The 19,870-nt window shown below is 28.1% G+C and overlaps 2 protein-coding genes across 2 annotated transcripts; both read right to left on the bottom strand.

Annotated features, from left to right (window-relative positions):
- Nucleotides 1-5,585: 5,585 nt before the first annotated feature.
- Nucleotides 5,586-6,900, bottom strand: LOC137820168 (NAD(P)H-quinone oxidoreductase subunit M, chloroplastic). The gene is made up of 2 exons (XM_068624036.1): nt 6,263-6,900; nt 5,586-5,964 (listed from the first exon to the last, which is right to left on the bottom strand). Exons 1-2 carry the CDS (start codon nt 6,713-6,715, stop codon nt 5,779-5,781), a joined length of 639 nt encoding a protein of 212 aa, XP_068480137.1. The 5' UTR covers nt 6,716-6,900; the 3' UTR covers nt 5,586-5,778.
- Nucleotides 6,901-7,670: 770 nt separating this feature from the next.
- Nucleotides 7,671-11,519, bottom strand: LOC137821939 (protein kinase STUNTED-like). The gene is made up of 10 exons (XM_068626752.1): nt 11,124-11,519; nt 10,935-11,032; nt 10,456-10,705; nt 9,675-10,376; nt 9,343-9,591; nt 9,090-9,253; nt 8,931-9,010; nt 8,669-8,816; nt 8,420-8,569; nt 7,671-8,202 (listed from the first exon to the last, which is right to left on the bottom strand). Exons 1-10 carry the CDS (start codon nt 11,293-11,295, stop codon nt 7,954-7,956), a joined length of 2,262 nt encoding a protein of 753 aa, XP_068482853.1. The 5' UTR covers nt 11,296-11,519; the 3' UTR covers nt 7,671-7,953.
- Nucleotides 11,520-19,870: the final 8,351 nt, after the last annotated feature.

Raw genomic sequence — 19,870 nt, 5'->3', positions numbered from 1 at the left:
CGCATAAAGCCTTTTTTTTTTTATAAAGTGTAGGTGATACAATTCTGAAAATAATATACTATATCAAAATTTTAAACTGAAATAAATCGAAAAATGACAACTTTTTGTTATATAAGATCAAATTTCATATTAGATTTAGAAACTGGTTTTACATCAATTTAAACTAACTTTTTCAGTTTATATAATTTACAATATCCATCTTATATATTAGAGAAGTAATTTCAAAAAAATTCAAAGCCTGGTATATTTAAAAAATATTGAAATAAAATTATTAAATGGACATAATTTATATATATATATATATATATTTTAGATAGTGTTGTAGATTTCACAATAATTAAAAATTAGGAAATTTTATAATATATGGTATCAAAATTATTTAAAACCTATGGTGAAAAATTGTTATACCTAAACTTCTTAATAAATAAATTATAATTTTAGCTTTCTAAGAAATTAAAAACTTTTTTTTCTCAAAAACAAATTTGAAACTTATACTTTCATTCAAAAATAAATTATTTTTAATTATATTTCTATATTGTGCTTTCTACTATCGATTTTGTATTATATATTTTTAATTATTTTCAACTACGTTTGAAATAAAATAAAAATAAGATACACTTAAAGAAATATCCAAACTAAAATATTTGATTCTCATTTAAGTAAGACAGATACCTTAATAACGCAAGACAAATTTTCTTATGTATACTACTAAAATCATATTTATTTTAATACAATTGATTCAAAACAAACAACTTATTAAATAATAAAATATTAAATTGCTATATCCAAAACACATATATAATAACCAATCAAAATAGCATTAAGTATCTCATTTCAAACTAACACAATCGCAAAATACTCAAGGATTTACATCATAAATCCAATAAAATCTTCAGTACTATACATCTAAACTATATCAATCTCATTAATAGATAATAAATACTCTCTGCCAAATAAACTCCTTAATCCATTAACAAAATTCAATTCGACAACCAAATAATCACAAATTTAAATTCTTAAGTATTATCGTGATTTTAACTCATGAAGGTTCCATTATCCCTATTATCAATACTTTATGATAAAGTAGGTAAATAAGTTAACTTCCATTGCATTAATTCTTGTGCTATTTGAAAATTTGGTTTAAAAACCTGGAAAAATTAGGAAAGTTACATATGTTATTATTAAAACTCACATGCAAGAAAAAAAAATGTGAGAAAAGAAGTACATTAACAAAATATAATCGAGTTAAATAATTTTATACTTTATTATCATTTAATTTATACACTATGTAAACAAATGACAAACACAACTTTAAAAGTCTGTAAAATGGCAAGATTTAATATTTTATGAAGATGACATATTTTAAATAAATAAAAATTAAATTAATTTTATATTTAATTAAATTAATTTTATAACTTCTAGATACAAATATTTGTTCAATATTTAATTAAATTGTTTCCTTTAAATTTATAAAATAGTCTTTTTTTAAGATTCACTGTAAGAAAATTATTAATCACTTTAAATAACAATAATTTGTTAGTCTCTAAAATAATATATAATTTAATTAAGTAATTAATTATTTTTTATTTCTAAAATTGATTTTTGTTTAATTATTTTAATTTTTAAGATTATAAAATTGAATATATAACAAAAGTGGTAGAAAAAGAATAGACAAAAAATTATTTAATTAGTTTGGATCTTTAATTATAGATTTACTTCCTTCATATTCTCATTTTAATAAGTGATTTAAAATACGCTTCTTAAAAAATATCATTATATTTAACGAATAAGAAAATTATGTGATTTGTAATCAAATTTTTAATTTGAATAGTTTGTTTTGATTTGATGATTCAAATTTAATGTTTTCGTTTACCATAATAACTGAAGGTCCTAATGCTTGCAATTAAAATAGATTTGAATAACTAATTTTAATTCTATGGTTGTAATTATATTTTTATTTTTCACAATAGCTATGAGTTTTGAACAACTAGTGATTAATTATATGTTATATATATATATATATATATATATATGTATATATATTATGAAAAATAATAATTTTAAATAGTATGTGTTTTTAGATAAGTGTTTGAATTTTTCCTTTTAAAAGTCTTTTATTGAATAAATGGATTGTAGTAAAAGCAAAAGTTACTTAGGTTGGGAGCTTGAATTCAATTTAAGCAATTCACAGTTGAATTTTTTTTAGAATCTTCTGTTCAAAGTGTAGTTTGTTTATTTTGAAAGCATGATTCTTAGTATTTTTTATGCATAGGAAACAAAGTAATAAAACTGAAAAGAAATCTGACTACAATCCACAGCTTCATATATAATTCATACAATAATTTATATAATTTATAGACGAGAAGTAGAGAAGAGTGTGATAAAATAAATAATATAATGAAAATGTATAACATACATATAAGCTCGAATATCTTTTTATTATTTTCAAGTTCAAGATAAATTATTTTTTCTAATTTCAAATTGGAGATTAATATTTTAATTTTCGTAATTTTAAAGATACTTTAACGTAAAAAATAAAAAAAGAATTTCCATAAAAGTGATTTGTAATCCGTTAGTCTTGTAAGTAATTTTTCTAATAAATTTTGAAAAGAAGACTAACTCATTTTTTTTCAAAACACAGAATTTAAAATAATTAATTTTAAACTTGAAAAAAATAATCTACGAATAGAACATTAAAGGCGTATTTATGGGTAGGGATAGAATGGAGGGCCGGTAGTATCTTTATATTGAAACCATTTTTGAAAGTAAAAATTTACATGCAATATTGGGTAAAAATCTTATTAAACAAGTGAATTTTACCATATTGAATTAAATATAAATTTATTTAATAAGATGATATTAGAGACACTTAGTTTTTATCAGAATCAAATTCATTAGCGTTGTCATCTCATCGTTATTTAACTCTTGTTGGTCTCATAAATATTTAATATCATAATTGAGATGTTCATTCATCAGGTAGATGGATAAGAGAAATCATACTGAATATAGATATAACCTATTCATAAAATATAAATGTAAACATCAATGTACAAACTAAATTTGTGAGAAGATTGACTTAGACATAAATCCACCATTGACTATTCTCGTTGGTGTCTAATCTCTATTAGTTAACATATATATCCATACTCATACTTGCACTTGTATTTTTCAAATACTAATTAAATAATTTTTCTATAAAAACAAAAATTCTCTACAAATAAAATATAATATTATCAAGGATTTAATGTAAAATGACATTCATATTCCTTTATTCAATGTGAAACAAAGAATCTTTGCAAATAAAACAGGATATTATTGTTAAGGATTTAATTTCAAAATGATACATATTTTCTTTTATTCAATATCAAATTTGAAGAAAGTAATTATAAGTGCATAAATAAAGTATTAAATAATAATTTCTTTAGTATCAAGTAGTTATAAAAAAGAGAGTAAATAATTACAGTTAATTGAAATTTCATGTCAACTAAACATCTATTATTTTTTATGGTGAGATTGATGGATATAAGACAAATTAAAAGATGTGTAGCGGAAGAATAACTCTTTAAATTAAATGAAACTAATAACTAGAGATAAAGTATCATAAAGATTACCTAATAAACTAATGTGTTTACACAATTGAACCCTCGATATTGATATTCAAACATTAAATTATACAGTAAATAATAATACTTAAAATAAGCATAAAATAAATTATTAAATGTGTATCATAAAAACAATTTAAATTGATTTAAATGAGAACTACTATTCCATAAGATGCAATAGGTTGCTTCAATAAAAAATGCATAAAAAAAATGTATAATTGAAGTTGCAAAGAGAATGAAAATACCTTAAGGACATGAATTTTTTTGATAAATATTGAATGAGAAACGAACAATTAAAAGAGATAATAGAAAATTATGTAGAGAAAAAAAAGATTTTTCAAATAAAACAAAACAAATGACCAAATGTAATATTGAAAATAAGTTTTTCAGGATATATAATAAATTATGATGTTTTAGTATCTTCAAACGAAAACAAGAATGAAATGTAATGAATATGCATATACTCATTTCTCTTGTGAAACTCGATTTAAAAAATAAAGTATGACTTACACTTACACTTACACTTATAATTGTTTCAACAAAATCAAAACGAATTCACACACTATCCAACAATATGATTTATTTATCATATCTCTTCAAGAAAAAAAAATATAAATTATATATATATATATATATAATTATATTTAGATACTGAAGCTTATATATTTTTTTAAATATTGAAGCAAAATTAATATTTGAAAATGCTATTCCAAAAAGGTTAATTTCTAAAACATTTATATTCTTTACTAAAATAATTTCTTTTATTCTTAAGTCTAAAAATGTAAGTGCATCTTAAAAGTCTCTTTAGAAAAAGTTTGGTTCCAAACACGAAAAAGCGAAAAATAGAAAAGTGTAGAGAAAGTTAAAAAAATAAAAGAAAGTAAAAATATGGAAAACGATACAACTTTTTGTTTTAAAACTTTCTCTTCTTCCTTGAGGAGATTTGTAGAGAAAGATGACTTTGCATTATTTTTTTTAAAAAAATAAAAAAATATGATTATATATGTAAACTATTAATTTTCATATTATAATAAAATAATAAATAAAATATTAGTTTTAATTATTAATAAGTATTTTTATTTAATTTAATATTAATTTTTTTATTTTAAATTATTTTAATTCTAATATATATTTTTAATTTCTTTTATAATAAATTCTTTAATAATTTTTAAAAAATTTATTATTTATCAAATTTGTAAACTTACACTTTATACATTTAAAAAAATTAAAATATTTTTCACAATATCACATCAATTACAAACTTCAATAAATTTTTCTCACAAATTTACTCTAATATACCCTAATCCAAACAATCTCACTTTCCTCTTAAATCATTCTAAATCCTCTCTCTCAAATCTCCCTCCCCAATTCAAACACACTATAAAAATCTAGAAGCATCCTCTTATACTCGAGTTTCATTCTTTAGCCTAAAATTAATTCTCTACCAAAAAACTATAACCCAAGTGCAAAGAAGGTTTTTGCTTGTGTATGTGACAGAAAACCACTTTAGTAAAGTAGACCCACTAAAAAAGAGCAAAGATTTTGTGATGCCATTTCTTTTTCCTTTCTGCTGACACGTTCTATCTTTTTAACATCAACTTTACTTCACCTTTTCTAAAATGGAAAGGTGCCATTAAACTAAAGAAAAGGTGTTCAAGGAAGAAAGAAATTCAACATTTAAAGGAGAAAACTAGTTAAGAAACAATGATGAGCCACTCTACCTCACTTTTCATTTTTCACCCCAACCCCTCCCTCATAGTTATGTTGGTATAGTATTTGCTATTGTAACTTCTATTTTTTAAGTAGGGAAAACAACATTAGAATCTGAAGCAAGGAAAGTTATTGAAATGAATTTACTTTTCTAATAAAGTTTTAAATGCATAAACAGGATAATCAAACCCTGTTAATATACTTATGAGATTTAATTATGTATCCACTAACTAAATTTTAAGATAACATAGCAGGGGTGGGTGATTTTACTAGTTTAGTGACATAAGCGATGAACAGAAGCTATATTACAGACAGTAAGAATACTCTGTATCTGTAACTATGTTTTGGTTTGCACTAGTTTCACTCAACTCCAAAAACTATCTAATGTGTTTTTTTTTTATAATTTACAGAACAATCACATGCAAACCACCGATGGTTACTCACTTTTCTTGGAGTATTTCACAAATCATTTCTCAATTGCATCTTCTGGTTTGATATCATTGTTGAACATGATCCGTGGCTTGCCCATGCTGAAATTGAGAACCCTTGCATTCATGTTATACTTGATTACCCCATCGTATAACAGCTTTCTTATGTAGTGCTCTATGTCAGAACCAATCAGACGAAGGGTGTAATCGTTCAATGGAGCACCCTGCTTTGTGTAATCATAGATTAGTATTTCAACACACACAACAACCTAAACCACATATCTAGAATCTCACACCCTCTTTTGTTGGTTTATCAGTTAGACTCGAGACTAGAATTTCTAGAAACTATCGATCAAACCTTAGCATGTAATTAAGAGAATTTGATTAACATACATTATGGTGTGATTATAACTATTTAAAAAAAAAATCAGGTTGTGGATAAAATTGCAGACCTTGTTTGTAGGTAACACTAACCTAAGAGAAACAAATCGAAAATAAATGAATTGTGTTTAAGGAAAGTACCTCGTAGTGATCAACAAGTTCCTGGAAGTAAGAATAGACCATGTTGCTGGTCTCAGGGTTCCACAGAAACTCATCAGTAGGATCAAGAATAAGGGTGAGCTTATCTATTTGGGTTTGATCAAACTCAAAAGTTACAGGGTCGATATAGGCTGCAAAGATCCTGACATGGCGTGTGGTGCAGCTCAACCACTGTCCTCCATATTCCCTTAACATGTTTTTGCTCTTCACATTCACCTGAGGTTCCACTGGCCTTGGTTTGGTACCTTTTGGCTTCGGTTTCTCACTCTGCACTTGTTCCTGCTCTTTCACCTTCACGTCCTCTGCTTCCTGAACATCGCTTTGTTGTTGGGCTGAGACCAGAACTGCTCTCCGGTTTCTGACTTCTCTTCTTCCTCCACTCCAACCCAACATGGATAATTTGGTGGAAACCATGTAGGAGCAACTTGTGGCCATGACTCAAGGTTGTGTTGTGTCGTTGCTAAGGTTTAATTTTCGTGGTCATTGCCTTTATATTAGTTTCAGCAGCTTTGGACCTTCTACTGTGGATAAGATTTCTCATACATAACTGGAGGGAACTTTTTGTGGTCTGCGAAGAAAGAAAACTTTCTTAAATCGATACACCACTTCCAATTTTACCCATGCACACTTTAATTGATATGATCTGAAACGAAGATAGAGAAAAATTATAATTGTTGATTTGGTGTTTAAACATAAAAATTATTCATCTATTATTACTTCCCAAGCTAGCGCTTTTCGCTTTTCATTCATGTAGTTTTTTCTTAATCATCCTTCAGATACAAGTTTTTTTTTTAATTTTTAATTTCTTTCATCAAATTTTACTGCAAAATATTAAATTTATTGATGTATGATAATATTATCCCCTGTTATGTTAATAAAAAAAATGACATCATGTAACATCATCATCGTTAAGAAAAAAACACGTTAATAATAATACCACAATATCGATATAATCGATGAGTTGAAAATAGAAATATTATAAGAAAAAAAGAAAATAGATAGATTAAAAGAAAAAAGTAACATATTTGTAAACATGAAGAATTCAACTCTTAACTGTAACATCTAATTTTTATTTAAAATAAAAAAAACGAGATGAAATATCGTTTTGATCTTTTAAGCCCTGGTCAAGTTTGTTTATGATATTTTAAATTTAAAAGAAAAGTAATTTGAGAATAATCCATCATTATTGATCCCTAATTTGTGGTAGTTTAGTCCTCAATGAGAATCAAAAGTGGACAATTTCTAAATAAAAGACTAAAAATTAATTTAAAATTGAAGGGACCGAAATTTAACTTAACACAAATTTAAGGGGAAAAAATCAGACGGTGTTACTTTATAAATTTAGGAAGCTGGTGTAGTCTTGTTTGGATTGGATGCAAAGCAATGATCCTTATGCTCTAAATGCAACTTCTTCATCTCTTTACCAATATATATTACAAAACTTGATCAAATTGAGATCATGGGAAAAAAAAAATAGAGAAACCATTTGAAGTATAGAGTGACAAGGGGAACTGGCCTATAACAACTTACAAGACCTAGTTTCCTGGTTATTAAGTAAAGGAGGAGGGCACACCCAAAGAACCTCTCATCCTAAATCCATTTAAAACCGAAAGAAAAGATGAAGTCAAGAAAAAAAGGATAGAGCTTCTTCTAGCATTTTGCTGGTAATTTGCTCAGTCAAAGCTTGATGCACGGCTGCAACGGCCTCTCAAGTACTCCTCCAATGTCAAACCTTGCTCAACACTGCACATGGAGACCGAATCATCCACCACATCACCCAGTGCAACATTTATATGTGACTGTAGATTATTACTCGGTGGACAGGCTTCATCATCAACCGTTTCTGCTGCATCCAAAGCGTTATTAACTTCTAACCTTGCCCACTTCATTGTTTCAGTGTCACCTTGAAGGAGCTTTAAGATCTGTGGTCCAATATAATCAATACATCACATTTTCAACAAAGGACTAATTCACAAACAAGAAGATAAAGTTAAGGTGTGCACTATGAAGATATGTACCACAGGATTTAAGATAAGCAAAAACGCAAAAATTCACTTCATATGCAACGAATGAGTCTATTATTATATCTGATATGACGTAGAATCCATAATATAATAAAGTCAAAAGTGGACCACTTACAAGGTTCATTTGAGGCCTAGCCCTTGGAGCACGTTTGATACAGAGTGTGGCTGCCAAGACCATCTTTTCCATCTCCTCATGATCATAGTTATCACCCAAACTAGGATCTAACAATTGTAACACCTTTCCACTATTTAGAATTGGACTTGCCTGCGAAAGTGCCTTTGTGTTATATTTTTTCAGGAAACATATGATTAGGAAAAAGAAGTAAATGAGGAGATGCTAGAGTGTAGGACTACAGAAACATACCCACATGACAAGACTCTCTTGGCCTTTAGGATAATCACGGTTTATGGGCCTTCTCCCCGAAAGAAGTTCAAGGAGCACCACACCAAATGCATAAACATCAATCTTATCATTTACTTTGCCGTACATGAAGTATTCAGGAGCCAAGTAACTGCATAATAAGTAGAATACATAATAATTTAGGACCATTTCAAACACATTATCTCTCTGTAGCATGTGCTCCCAAGAGGGATAGTATGATTATGCGGGGTTTAAATGTACAAACCCGAAGGTTCCAGCAACATCTGTGCAGGTTATATGCGATGACGAGGTTGATGCCCATTTTGCCAGTCCAAAATCAGAGAGCTGAAGAAAATCAAGCACATCATGTGCCTAGATAGATACAAATTATGTTAAAATAAAAAGTAATCAAAAGATAAAATACCTGGGGTTCAAAATCCTCGGATAATAACACATTTGATGACTTTACATCCCGATGGATCACGGGTTGATCATCTTTAGAATGCAGATAATCTAAAGCCTCAGCAATACCCACTGCTACCTTATATCTCTCCGACCAACCAAACGCAACTGAAGTTTTCTTATTACCTATTTCGGAATGGAATAGAAGGAAGTCAATAACACGCCACCGACTAAAACAAAAGGGGATAGATATAGCAAATGTATATTTGCAGTACCATGAAGGTTCTCTTCAAGGCTTCCTCTTGATAATAGATCATAAACCAGAAGAAATTTGCCATTCTCAAAGCAGAATCCCAGGAGGGAAATTATGTTTTTGTGATGCAAGGTAGTGATGATTTCTATTTCTAGAATAAACTCCTTCAATACATCTTCAGAAGGCTTTAGAATCTTGACAGCAAGTTCCTTGCCATCACGAAGACAACCTCTGTAAACCTGACTGCTTCCTCCTTTCCCAATAAAGTTTTCTGAAATCACATTAGTAACCACATTAAAGGAAAATAATCCAGTTTGTTAAATTGAGCTAAGTCAAACTAACTAAGAAACAAACCCGGTAAGAAATTTGATGTGGCAGATACAAGATCTTGGTACCCAAACAATCTACAAGTCGAGGAGTACTTCTCATGAAGGCCCTCCAATTCTTTAGGAATGTTTCTTGAATTGCCTTCAGGCGAAGTAGCTGTCCCTATTTCAGAATCTACTGGAACAAGCGCACCACTTTCCCTATCTAAAACCGCAGGTTGATCTAGACCTTGACCACAACTTTCAGGCTTTTCATCACGATCTGCAGCGTATGAAATATTTCTAGAAGGTAACCTCATTGCCCACTGGACCACGGAGATCTGGGGATGCATCAATGATCTATCAGTAGATTGTGTGTCCGATAAAATTCCGCGGTGTAGTAGTGGCCAACCAGGTTTCGATTCCGTTTTTGCTGCAACAGTGGGTTTCACTTGCACAGGTACTATAGCCAAGGAATTCTCTTTACCATCATCACCAGAAAAGCTTTCTTCAGACTGGTAGCAAGAAGGGTCTGGCCATGCCAGGGTTGTGCCACAAATTGAACAGTTTGGTTTTCTAACAGTTTCTGTAGAATCCAGAAAAAACTTAGCCAAACTGTGATCTGAAATTTGGACAGGTTTCTTCTCATCAGCATCCGTCCCTGAATTGTCATCACTTAGAACTTTTGTGTTCTTACTGAGTGTCCAATGAATCGAACCGAACAAACCATTTCTGTGTTGACGATCAATCCCTGCAAAACAAACTCAAGACTGAGAATTCTACTTACTCCATCAGAATCCCAACAATCAAAACTAAGAAGAATCTAACACCTTGTAAGTCAGCAACACTTGGTGGCGAGCTGTCACGCTTGAACACAACTTTCCTATTGTTAACAGCGAGAACACAACAATCCTTGGATAACTTTTTAGCACAGTATTTAGCTACAAAGGTAGATGACCGGATTCTATGCAGACCATGAGTTGTTCCAACCACAACATGAGTTGCGGAAGAACCATTTGCTTCTCGAACCAAAATTTTCTTCACCGATGAACCACGGCAAATTTTGAGTCTGAGGTTGACCTAACAAAAACAAAAACGAAAAGCATAAAATTCAGTATGTTTTCTTCAGAGACTTCAAAGAAGAAGCAATTCCACAAACTTCAAATTACGTTTTTGTTTTCCAGTGGGAAGTTTTATTTTGTATGTCCTGCATTTCCTACCCAATTTGAAGACAGCAAATGAGTTTGCATAATCCGTTTATAGAAATTGAAAAGAGCCCACACAAAGAAAGAAGATTGAGAATTTGAACCTGTTTCAAGTTGCAGAATCCTTCATAAACGGCAAGAACAGAGTCAAACGCCTTGACAAGCGAAAGCAGCGAAGATTTCCCGTCTCCATTCACAGTTTCTACGTAACCCCATTTCACCAATCAATCTTCACATTGAAAAACAAAAACCCAAAGTAAAAAAGGAAAAAATAACTGAAATTCCCCGAGTACCCTGGTTCCCAAGAACATGCAGAGCAACCACGGTGTCACCAGGGTGAGCAACTTTGACCAAAGCCCACGTGAGCAATTCCTTGCTGGGGGAGTCCATCTTTACTCCGACCACCACCGTGCTGCCACCTGAGCCTCCGCGGGTGGGTTCTCCGGTGAGACCCATTTGCGGCATTTTTGACGTTGATCACGATCAGAGGGACGTCGTTTTGTTGGTGGCGAGTGTTGTCTCTGACAGAGTGACAGAGACTGTGAGTGAGTAATACTTCTAGGAATTAAGTGAGTTTGTTGTTCCTCTGTTGTGCTGTGTTATGTTGTTATATGATTCTGGTTTGGTTTGGAACTACTAAGGTTTGTTCGGCTTAACTGTCGTTGGTTCAGTTCGCTTTTGAAGCTCCCACGCCAAACTATGAAGCTTCTAACTTTTCTGCTAAAATTATTATTATTATTATTATTATTATTATTATTATTTCTATTTATATAGGTGACTTTCTAAATAAAATGCTACTAACCAAGTTTAAAGCCTTCGGTTTTGACCATTCGACCCAACCTCCTATGTCTAACACGTTCAACCTAAAATGTATCATTTTTTCAACAATAAATATTCTTATCTACTCTTATAAATTTATCTATTTTTTAAAACTATCTTATCTTATCAAAATACAACAAAATATTTTTAAATGTTATCATTAAATAAAATATATAAAAAATCGCTCTAAAATCACTACCATTCAAGATAAATTATTTTAATATCTCCGCATATAAATTAAAATCGTTATATTTATAAAAAAAGGATTTTAATTGTTTGTTAACATTTATTGTTTAGCCTCTTAAATATTTTAGTATATCACTTTCAATATCTTTAATTTTAATTTAATTTCAGTATTGTCCGACAGTAATTAAAAATATCATACTACACAGTATAAATTATTTATCTCAAATATAAAATGTAATTTATATGCTAAAATATTTATTTATTATCATTAATAGTTATGCATTGGAATCGAAGCTCTCTTGAATTATAATTAGTAGGTTTTTAGGTATTTAAAAGAGTTTTGAAATGAAATTTAATGGGAGGGTGAATGGTGGTGTTAATTATTTGTGAAGAAATAGGAATTGGTTTTGTTACGTCATTCTCATTTCATAACATCACGCTTTAATTTGCTTCGCTTTCAATCATTGTGTTAACATCCACCGTATACGTATGCACCAAATGGAATTTTTCTTTTCTTTGTCTTATTAAGTTTTAATTAGCTCATTTTTCATGCTCTATTATTCCATTATTCAACAACCTTTCACACTCTTTAATTTTCCTTCACTTTGCAAAACCAAAACCAATTCAAATCTCATTGCAGGTATGAAAGACGTTAAAACCATGTCCAATTATCTATGCAATAAATTTTATTTTATTTTCTAAAATAGATATTCGTGTATGTACTGAAATTAATATTAATATTAATACTTTCCACAACATAAAAATTCCATTCCCATATTTTTATTTTAATATAATTATTGTTAATAAATGAAGGTTTTTAAATATATTTTATATTTCATTTGTATTAAAAATATTCCTTTCACGAGACGTGTACCAGTTGGTTTGAATTGTAGATAGCAAACCGTTAGATAACGAATTTTTATAAACACTTCATTTCAAATATAATTAAGAATCACGATTTAATTTAAAAACTTATTGACCGGATGCTTATTAAGTAAGCGCTTATTAAAATAAGTTGAATTAATTGTATTTTATAAGATGTAAGTTGTTTTTATAAGCTATCTTAGAAAATTTATTGCAATAATCTATTTTCATAAACTCTCATAGACACTTATACAAATATTTTATGTCAAAAAATGTGTTAAAAATATACAAGTAAATTCCTCCAAACAGAGTTAATACGAGATTTGAAATATACACTTGAAACTTTAATAACCAAAGTTATTTCTTATAAGATGGATAAAAATATATATGTGGGGGAAATGGTCAATCTTATTAAAGATACAGAATAAACTATAAAATTAACATCAATATTAATTGTTTTGTTGATACACTATTCCTATCAATTAGAGTTTCGTTTTATCTAAAGAAAAAAAAATAGTAATAATTTCAATATTTTTCTCTCTGTTTTTAAAGGAAGATTTAGAGCCACAGTACAGTTTTTTTTTAAGTTAGAAAAAGTTTTCAAATTGACAAATATTCATAAAACATTTCAATTTACTTATTCTAAAAAATAATTGGACGAGACCTAGAGATCTCGATACCCGATTTTGGCTGATTGATATATTTAAAATGCATTAAAATTAAGAAAAGATTAACAAGATTAAATCATACGAAAAAATTAGATAATATACCCTTAATCACAATCTAAACGTTAATCTCATGTCAAAAGTAACAGACCCATTATAAAATATAAATAATTATAATTTTTGAGAAAAAAGTACGTCATTATTACACATTTATTGCATCGAGCACCAAATACTGAATACTTACTTAAGCATTCAAGCACCTCTTGCACGTGTCTTACCGATCGAGAGCTTACGAAGGAATGAGATCTTGACTGGAGTAGAGGAGCGAGAGTTGAGAAAGGGAGATTAAGTTGAACAAGTCCGAGAAGTGGAAGAAGCAGTGGTGTATACCGACTGACCGAAGCAGACAGATAGAACTCCTTTTGGTTGAACAATTCACTCCTTCGCTATTTTAGCTACCAAGATTTTACCTACCAACAATAAGTACCTTTTTTTTATCCTCCATCCATCAAGAAGAAAGAAAGATTTTAAAATAGAGAGTCAAAGGAAGTGAAACCTTGGATCGTCATTCATCTAATTAGATCTACAAAGCTCTAAAGAAACTTTCTTTTAGAGAAAAATGTCAGAGTCATCCATCTCAGAATCTCTAAAGCAATAAAAGGTAATCTCTTATGGAAAAAGATAGACATAGTCTCTCTTAATATATGCGGGAATCACATAATTTTAAGATCATGTTTTGAGTTTCTATATTATGTAGTTATTGAAAAATCTTAAGTTTTTACTCCATGTTTTTACATGCGGTATCTGAGTCTCGGTTATGAAATTATATAATTCTCCTTATATGTTTTCTCCTGGTTTTATAAACTATATTTATGAAATTTAGAGATTTTTAATTTATGAGGTTTTGAGTATGAAGGGGTATGAAAAATAATTTATTTTGATCCTATATTATGATTATGGAGTTTTCACTGCACATATTGTTTGATTGGATGATAAAGTTGTGTCCTTTTTAAATTGTATGCACAAATATTGATGTTTCCATTGCAAGTTGATTGTGTTTTTTTTTTCATTAATGTTATAATGAGATTGCTAATTTTCTTTTTCTGCTCAAAAGAAAGAGATAAAACAAATATATGAATTGTTTGTCTTAAGATGACAAAATGAAAGTGTATAGTTAATAACACGTGCATGTATTATATTTGTTTGCAATTAGATGTATGATAAATTTGTTAGCCATCAAAGTTGTCAAATTTTTATGTTTATACATATTATTTTGAAGTGATTGAATATTCATACTTCATATTGTTGGATGTGTGGATACAATGAAATCCACTTTAAATTTGGCTATGTATTTTTTTAGTCAAGTGAGAAATATTGTAGAGAAATGTAAACGCAGTCTATTTTATTGTATTCACCATGAAAGTTAAATATGTAACATGTTGTGAGACCACAATTCAGGATAATTGGTTACATAACTTTATTTTAGGGCTTGAAATTGTTAGTAATATTGTCAGGTTGTAGAAAATGTATTGTGATAACTTGTAGAAAATGTATTGTGATAACTTTACAACAATGCTTTTCTCATGGAATGACAAATACTCTGAAAGTGTTAAACATATGGAGATGAAGTACTTTATCGTAAAAGAATAAGTTTAGAAGTAACAAGTGTCAATAGAACATATTAGCAGAAAACTTCTAATATCTAACCCTTTAACATCCAAATTATTTATTGAACATGTTATGAATATGGATATTATTGATTACAATAAATATTGAGTATTGAATATTGTGATTATTTTATTATAGATAATTGATAATTTGAGCTTAAGTATGATATACTTTTGGACCATAGCAAAATAATATGGTTTATATCTTTATAAACTACTAACGTATAAAAAGTTCCTCCTAATAAATATATATGTTTTTCTCTCCTACATCCATCAAGAAAAAGATGTCATAAAATAAAGAGTTAAATCTTGAATCATAATTCATCTAATTAAATCTTCAAAACACTGAAAAACAGTGTCTTATAAAAAAAAAATCATCAATATCATAGAATCTCTAAATTTATGATAATAAAAATACACATAATAATCTCCCTACGTATGTAAGAATTTTAAAATATTATATTAATTTTCTATATTACACAATTATCGAAACGAAAACAATACTTTGATACCGTAATAATAATAACACTTACTTGACAACCACTTTTAAGTTCGTCAAAAAATTCCTTAAATTTAAATTTGACAATTTTAATATTTTTTCAATACCATTTTGCAGATTTCAAAATTTTAATTATTTATTAAAAAATTATCCTTTTCTCACATAAGCATCTCTTATAGTGTCACAATTATTTTAAAACATTTTTTTATTTAATATATAAATTAATTAGTCTCAAAGTTTTCTCTTTATATATATATATATATATATATATATATTTGTACAATACATTAATCGAGGATATCTTTTACATTTATATAAAATGCAGATTAAAAATTAACTTTAAATTTAATTTAATTTTATAAAATTAACTTTATAAGATAAAATTTATATTCCATATATATACTATAAAATATCATTTATTATAAAATAACATTTTTTCTAATATGAAATTTCCAACCAGTTCTGCAACTGAAGTGTATCTCGTTTTACCTTTCATTTTGCGATGATACTTTTACTACAAAACAAGATCATTTACTTTCTTGATTTATATTAAATTTGACTTATAATAATCACTGTTTGGAACTACTTAGTTATTTGTTTTTGTATTTTTTACACTGACCTCAACTCCAGCGTATTCATTTATTAACTGTGGATACAAGACACAGATTACCTGCTGTGGCATAACCCTTTAACCTGTCTGTAGAATTGAGTACTCAAAGAAGTGAATGCATTTGTATTTATTGATTGTGATTGAATTGATGTGTTTCTCAAGTGAAACCGACCATAGGAGGTGTTAATATTGTGGTGCTTTAATGCACCTCATGCACTTTCTAATAAATCATTTTCCACTTCCATTCAACTCTAAATCATCCATTAACAAATACTCACTGCACATCTTATGTTATCCACTGTCGGTGAATCTCATTTCTTTCACGGACTTCAGTTAGAATAATAATGAATCAAAAAACATGTTTCTATTTTTTTATTTAGCTTTTCTAAAATTAATTTATTTATTTTTAACAAAACCATACGTATATATTGAGACAAATCGCGTCAAGTATTATTTCAAAATATCTGCTAATAATGCTTATAAGAATCATGGTGATATATAGATTAAAGGTAGGTGGAGAGTTTGATTTGATCGTTATGAAAACATTATTAGTATTTTTGTTGGCATCATATTTTACAATTATATCTTGGCTTGACAAAAGGAATGGCGCATATTCTTCCGGTGTAGTTGACTCCGTACAAAATTAAAATATTCAGTTCAGCATAAGCCATGCCAAATTAGTGTATTATTATATAAGAAGATGATAAGACAGGAATGGAATAATTTTTTTATTGGAGTTATACGTATAAACAAGAAAGTGTTTGAAGAATATCTTGAAAACAATTGGTATGGTATGTAGCAAAATATGATAAGAAAAAGTGTCTGACTCTAAGCTAGAAGCAAGAAGTAAGTGGTACTCATCGGCAGTTAGAAGCAAGAAGTTGTAGATAACATATCTAGCATTGCTTACTAACAAATCATTCAATTCATTCAGACACAAAAACATAAAAATGAAAGGCTCTATCTATCTATCTATCTTTCATTAACTAATACTACATAGTAAAACATTAATGGGGCACAGTTTCTTTGAGCTTAATTAAGGCCTTAAAACAAGGTTATTGGACATAGCTTCTTCTCACCATTAATAAGTAACTTAGGGGAGAAATAAACAGAGAAAATTATGTTGAAATGACAGTAACAGTGAAGGCAGTTACATGCAATGATTTGATATGGGTACAGTTTGAGTCGATTTCTGGCAATAAATGGGCGTTAAGATGGAGTTTGGAAAACCAAAACGACATATTAACCAAAAAGTGAAACATCAGATAGCGGCAATACCAAATCTCACTCTCTCTTTTCTTAAACTAACTTTGTACAAAACAAATTCATGACACTGAAACTTAGTCTGTCTGCTGGTGAGCTTACTTTTATATGTTAAGACACCAATAACATATGCAAATCTTGGTTAACTTAGAAACTCTTACATCTACCATATCATCAAAATATTTATCAAGAATATTATTTATTAAAAACTAATCATTCATATTGTTTTCACTCCATTTTTCTAATACCCTTTTGGTAAAAACCAAGAACTTATTTGTGTACTTATATTTTTAATTTTTTGGCAAAAAAATATTTTTGCATTTAAATAAAATGTAAAAACGAAACGAAAAAAATACTTATAATAGTGGTTATAAAATTGATTTAGCTTACGGCAAAAATAGTCATTTAATATTTTTCATTAACTATAAATTATTCATAGCTCCCACTTCCTAGTTAATGTGGTTATAGTCCCGTTGGAGAGGTTTTTAGCATTAATTTATTTTGAATAGGATAAAGTTCAAATATTTGAATTATATGTATCTAGAACACCAAAAAGAACATTGATTCCTCTAAAATAGAATGTGCATGTAGAAGTTGAAGTTGAAGTTGTGATCCATAACACCATTTTTTAAGTGAATGGTTGGAGCCTCCATTGGCCCTACAGATTCACATGGTTCCAACACTTTTTTCTGAATAACAAGATTTGGGAGAGAGAGGGATGATGGAGAATTAATGTCTATTTAATATCATTGAAGGTCGTATTTAAGTATACCTTATTTTTTCTTACCATAACTTCCTACAACTTTCATTCCTTGCATGTGATATGTTATTTTTTTTTAATATTCACACAAAGATCAAGACAACATCTAGTTTTTAAAAAAAAAATTAATAACATACCATTTAGATTGAGTTAGAGGATGAAATCTTCACTGATAATATTTTGCATAGTTGTAAGGACGTATCATAATCCAGTATTTTTAAGTAAAAATGACTTCTAAAACCATAGCAATAAAAAAAACTGAAATGCCAAAATATTTTAAAAAATTGTTGGGACTATGTATGTTATATAACTTCTCAATTTTGTAACAGGATTAGAGCATCTGTAAAATGATACAAGTTTATTCATTTTTTATTTGTTGAAATAATAATAAAAAATATCATTACAAATAAAATTATGATATTTTTTGGAATAATATTACTAAATATTATGAAAATAGTTAAAATTTATTTCAATTTGAATAGATTTCTCTCACTAATAAATTCAAGAAAAATGGAATAATACATTTATTAACACTAAAAAAAAAATATCAAATAGAAATTAATTTTTGATACCAAAATAATTAGTTACAATAGTAACTAAATTAGAAACCATTTTATAAACTAAAAAAACGTTTATAAATTAATTTCTATTATTGTTAAATAGTTTCTAAATTGATATTTAATTAGCTATCAAGGTTTTAACTACCAATTATTTAGTTTCTAAATTTGGTAGCAAAAATATTGGTCGCTAATTAGATACCAATTTAGAAATCATTTAACAATAATAAAAACTAATTTATAAACCAAAAAATTATTTAGTCCCTTAAATGATATCTAATTTAGTCACTATAACAACTAATTATTTTTTGTCTCTAACATTGGTTTATATTTCATGATTTTCTTGTAGTGTAAAATTGCTGGGATTTTAGTATATGAAAAACTAAAAAAAAAAGTTAAAATAACTGAAAACAGCTTAAATTGAATTAGATTATTTTTTACCTAACCATTTACTAACAACCTAATAGATTTTGGTATAGTTGAATTATAATTATATTGTATAAATCAGTTTTTTTATAAAATAATAATTATATTTATAAAATAAAATAAATATTATTTTTCTAAAACAAATATATATAGATATATTATATTTATATCAATTATATATAAAACTTAAATTCAATAATATTACTTAGTTTTAAAAATAATTTACTTTATTTTTATATAAATTTTTTTTAAAACGTGTCAGAACGTCCGTGGATCCTAAGGAAAGCTGAACCACAATAAATGGAGTTTCTTCTTGCACCTCCTATGTTTTTCTTCTCCATCCCCACAATTTTTAAAATTCCAAAATTAATCTTGACCTTTCATTTGAAAAAGGCACCTGCATTTTTTAATTACATATTTGTGAATTCAGAATGCATTTTTTTCATTATGGACTCTGAAATCCATAAACATTCTACAAATCCGCAAATCTAGAAGATTATCGGACTCTGAGAGTTTTGTAGATTCAATATTCAAAAAAGACAAAAAAAAACAAAATGCGGATTTCCTGTTTTGTAAACCTAGCGAATTACATTGTTTAGAATCACAATATATATATTGCGGAAATGAAAATCTGCAATAAAAACGAAACTATAGATCCAAAAATAAATAAAAAATTACTTACCTTATTCTCCAAACAGAGAACCTTCAAGAGAAATCACCGAAC

This window comes from Phaseolus vulgaris, chromosome 9 (genome assembly GCF_000499845.2).
Source record: "Phaseolus vulgaris cultivar G19833 chromosome 9, P. vulgaris v2.0, whole genome shotgun sequence".
Classification (NCBI taxonomy): domain Eukaryota; kingdom Viridiplantae; phylum Streptophyta; class Magnoliopsida; order Fabales; family Fabaceae; genus Phaseolus; species Phaseolus vulgaris.
Note: the sequence above shows the minus strand (reverse complement) of the source record. Positions and strands in the feature narration are given on the sequence as shown.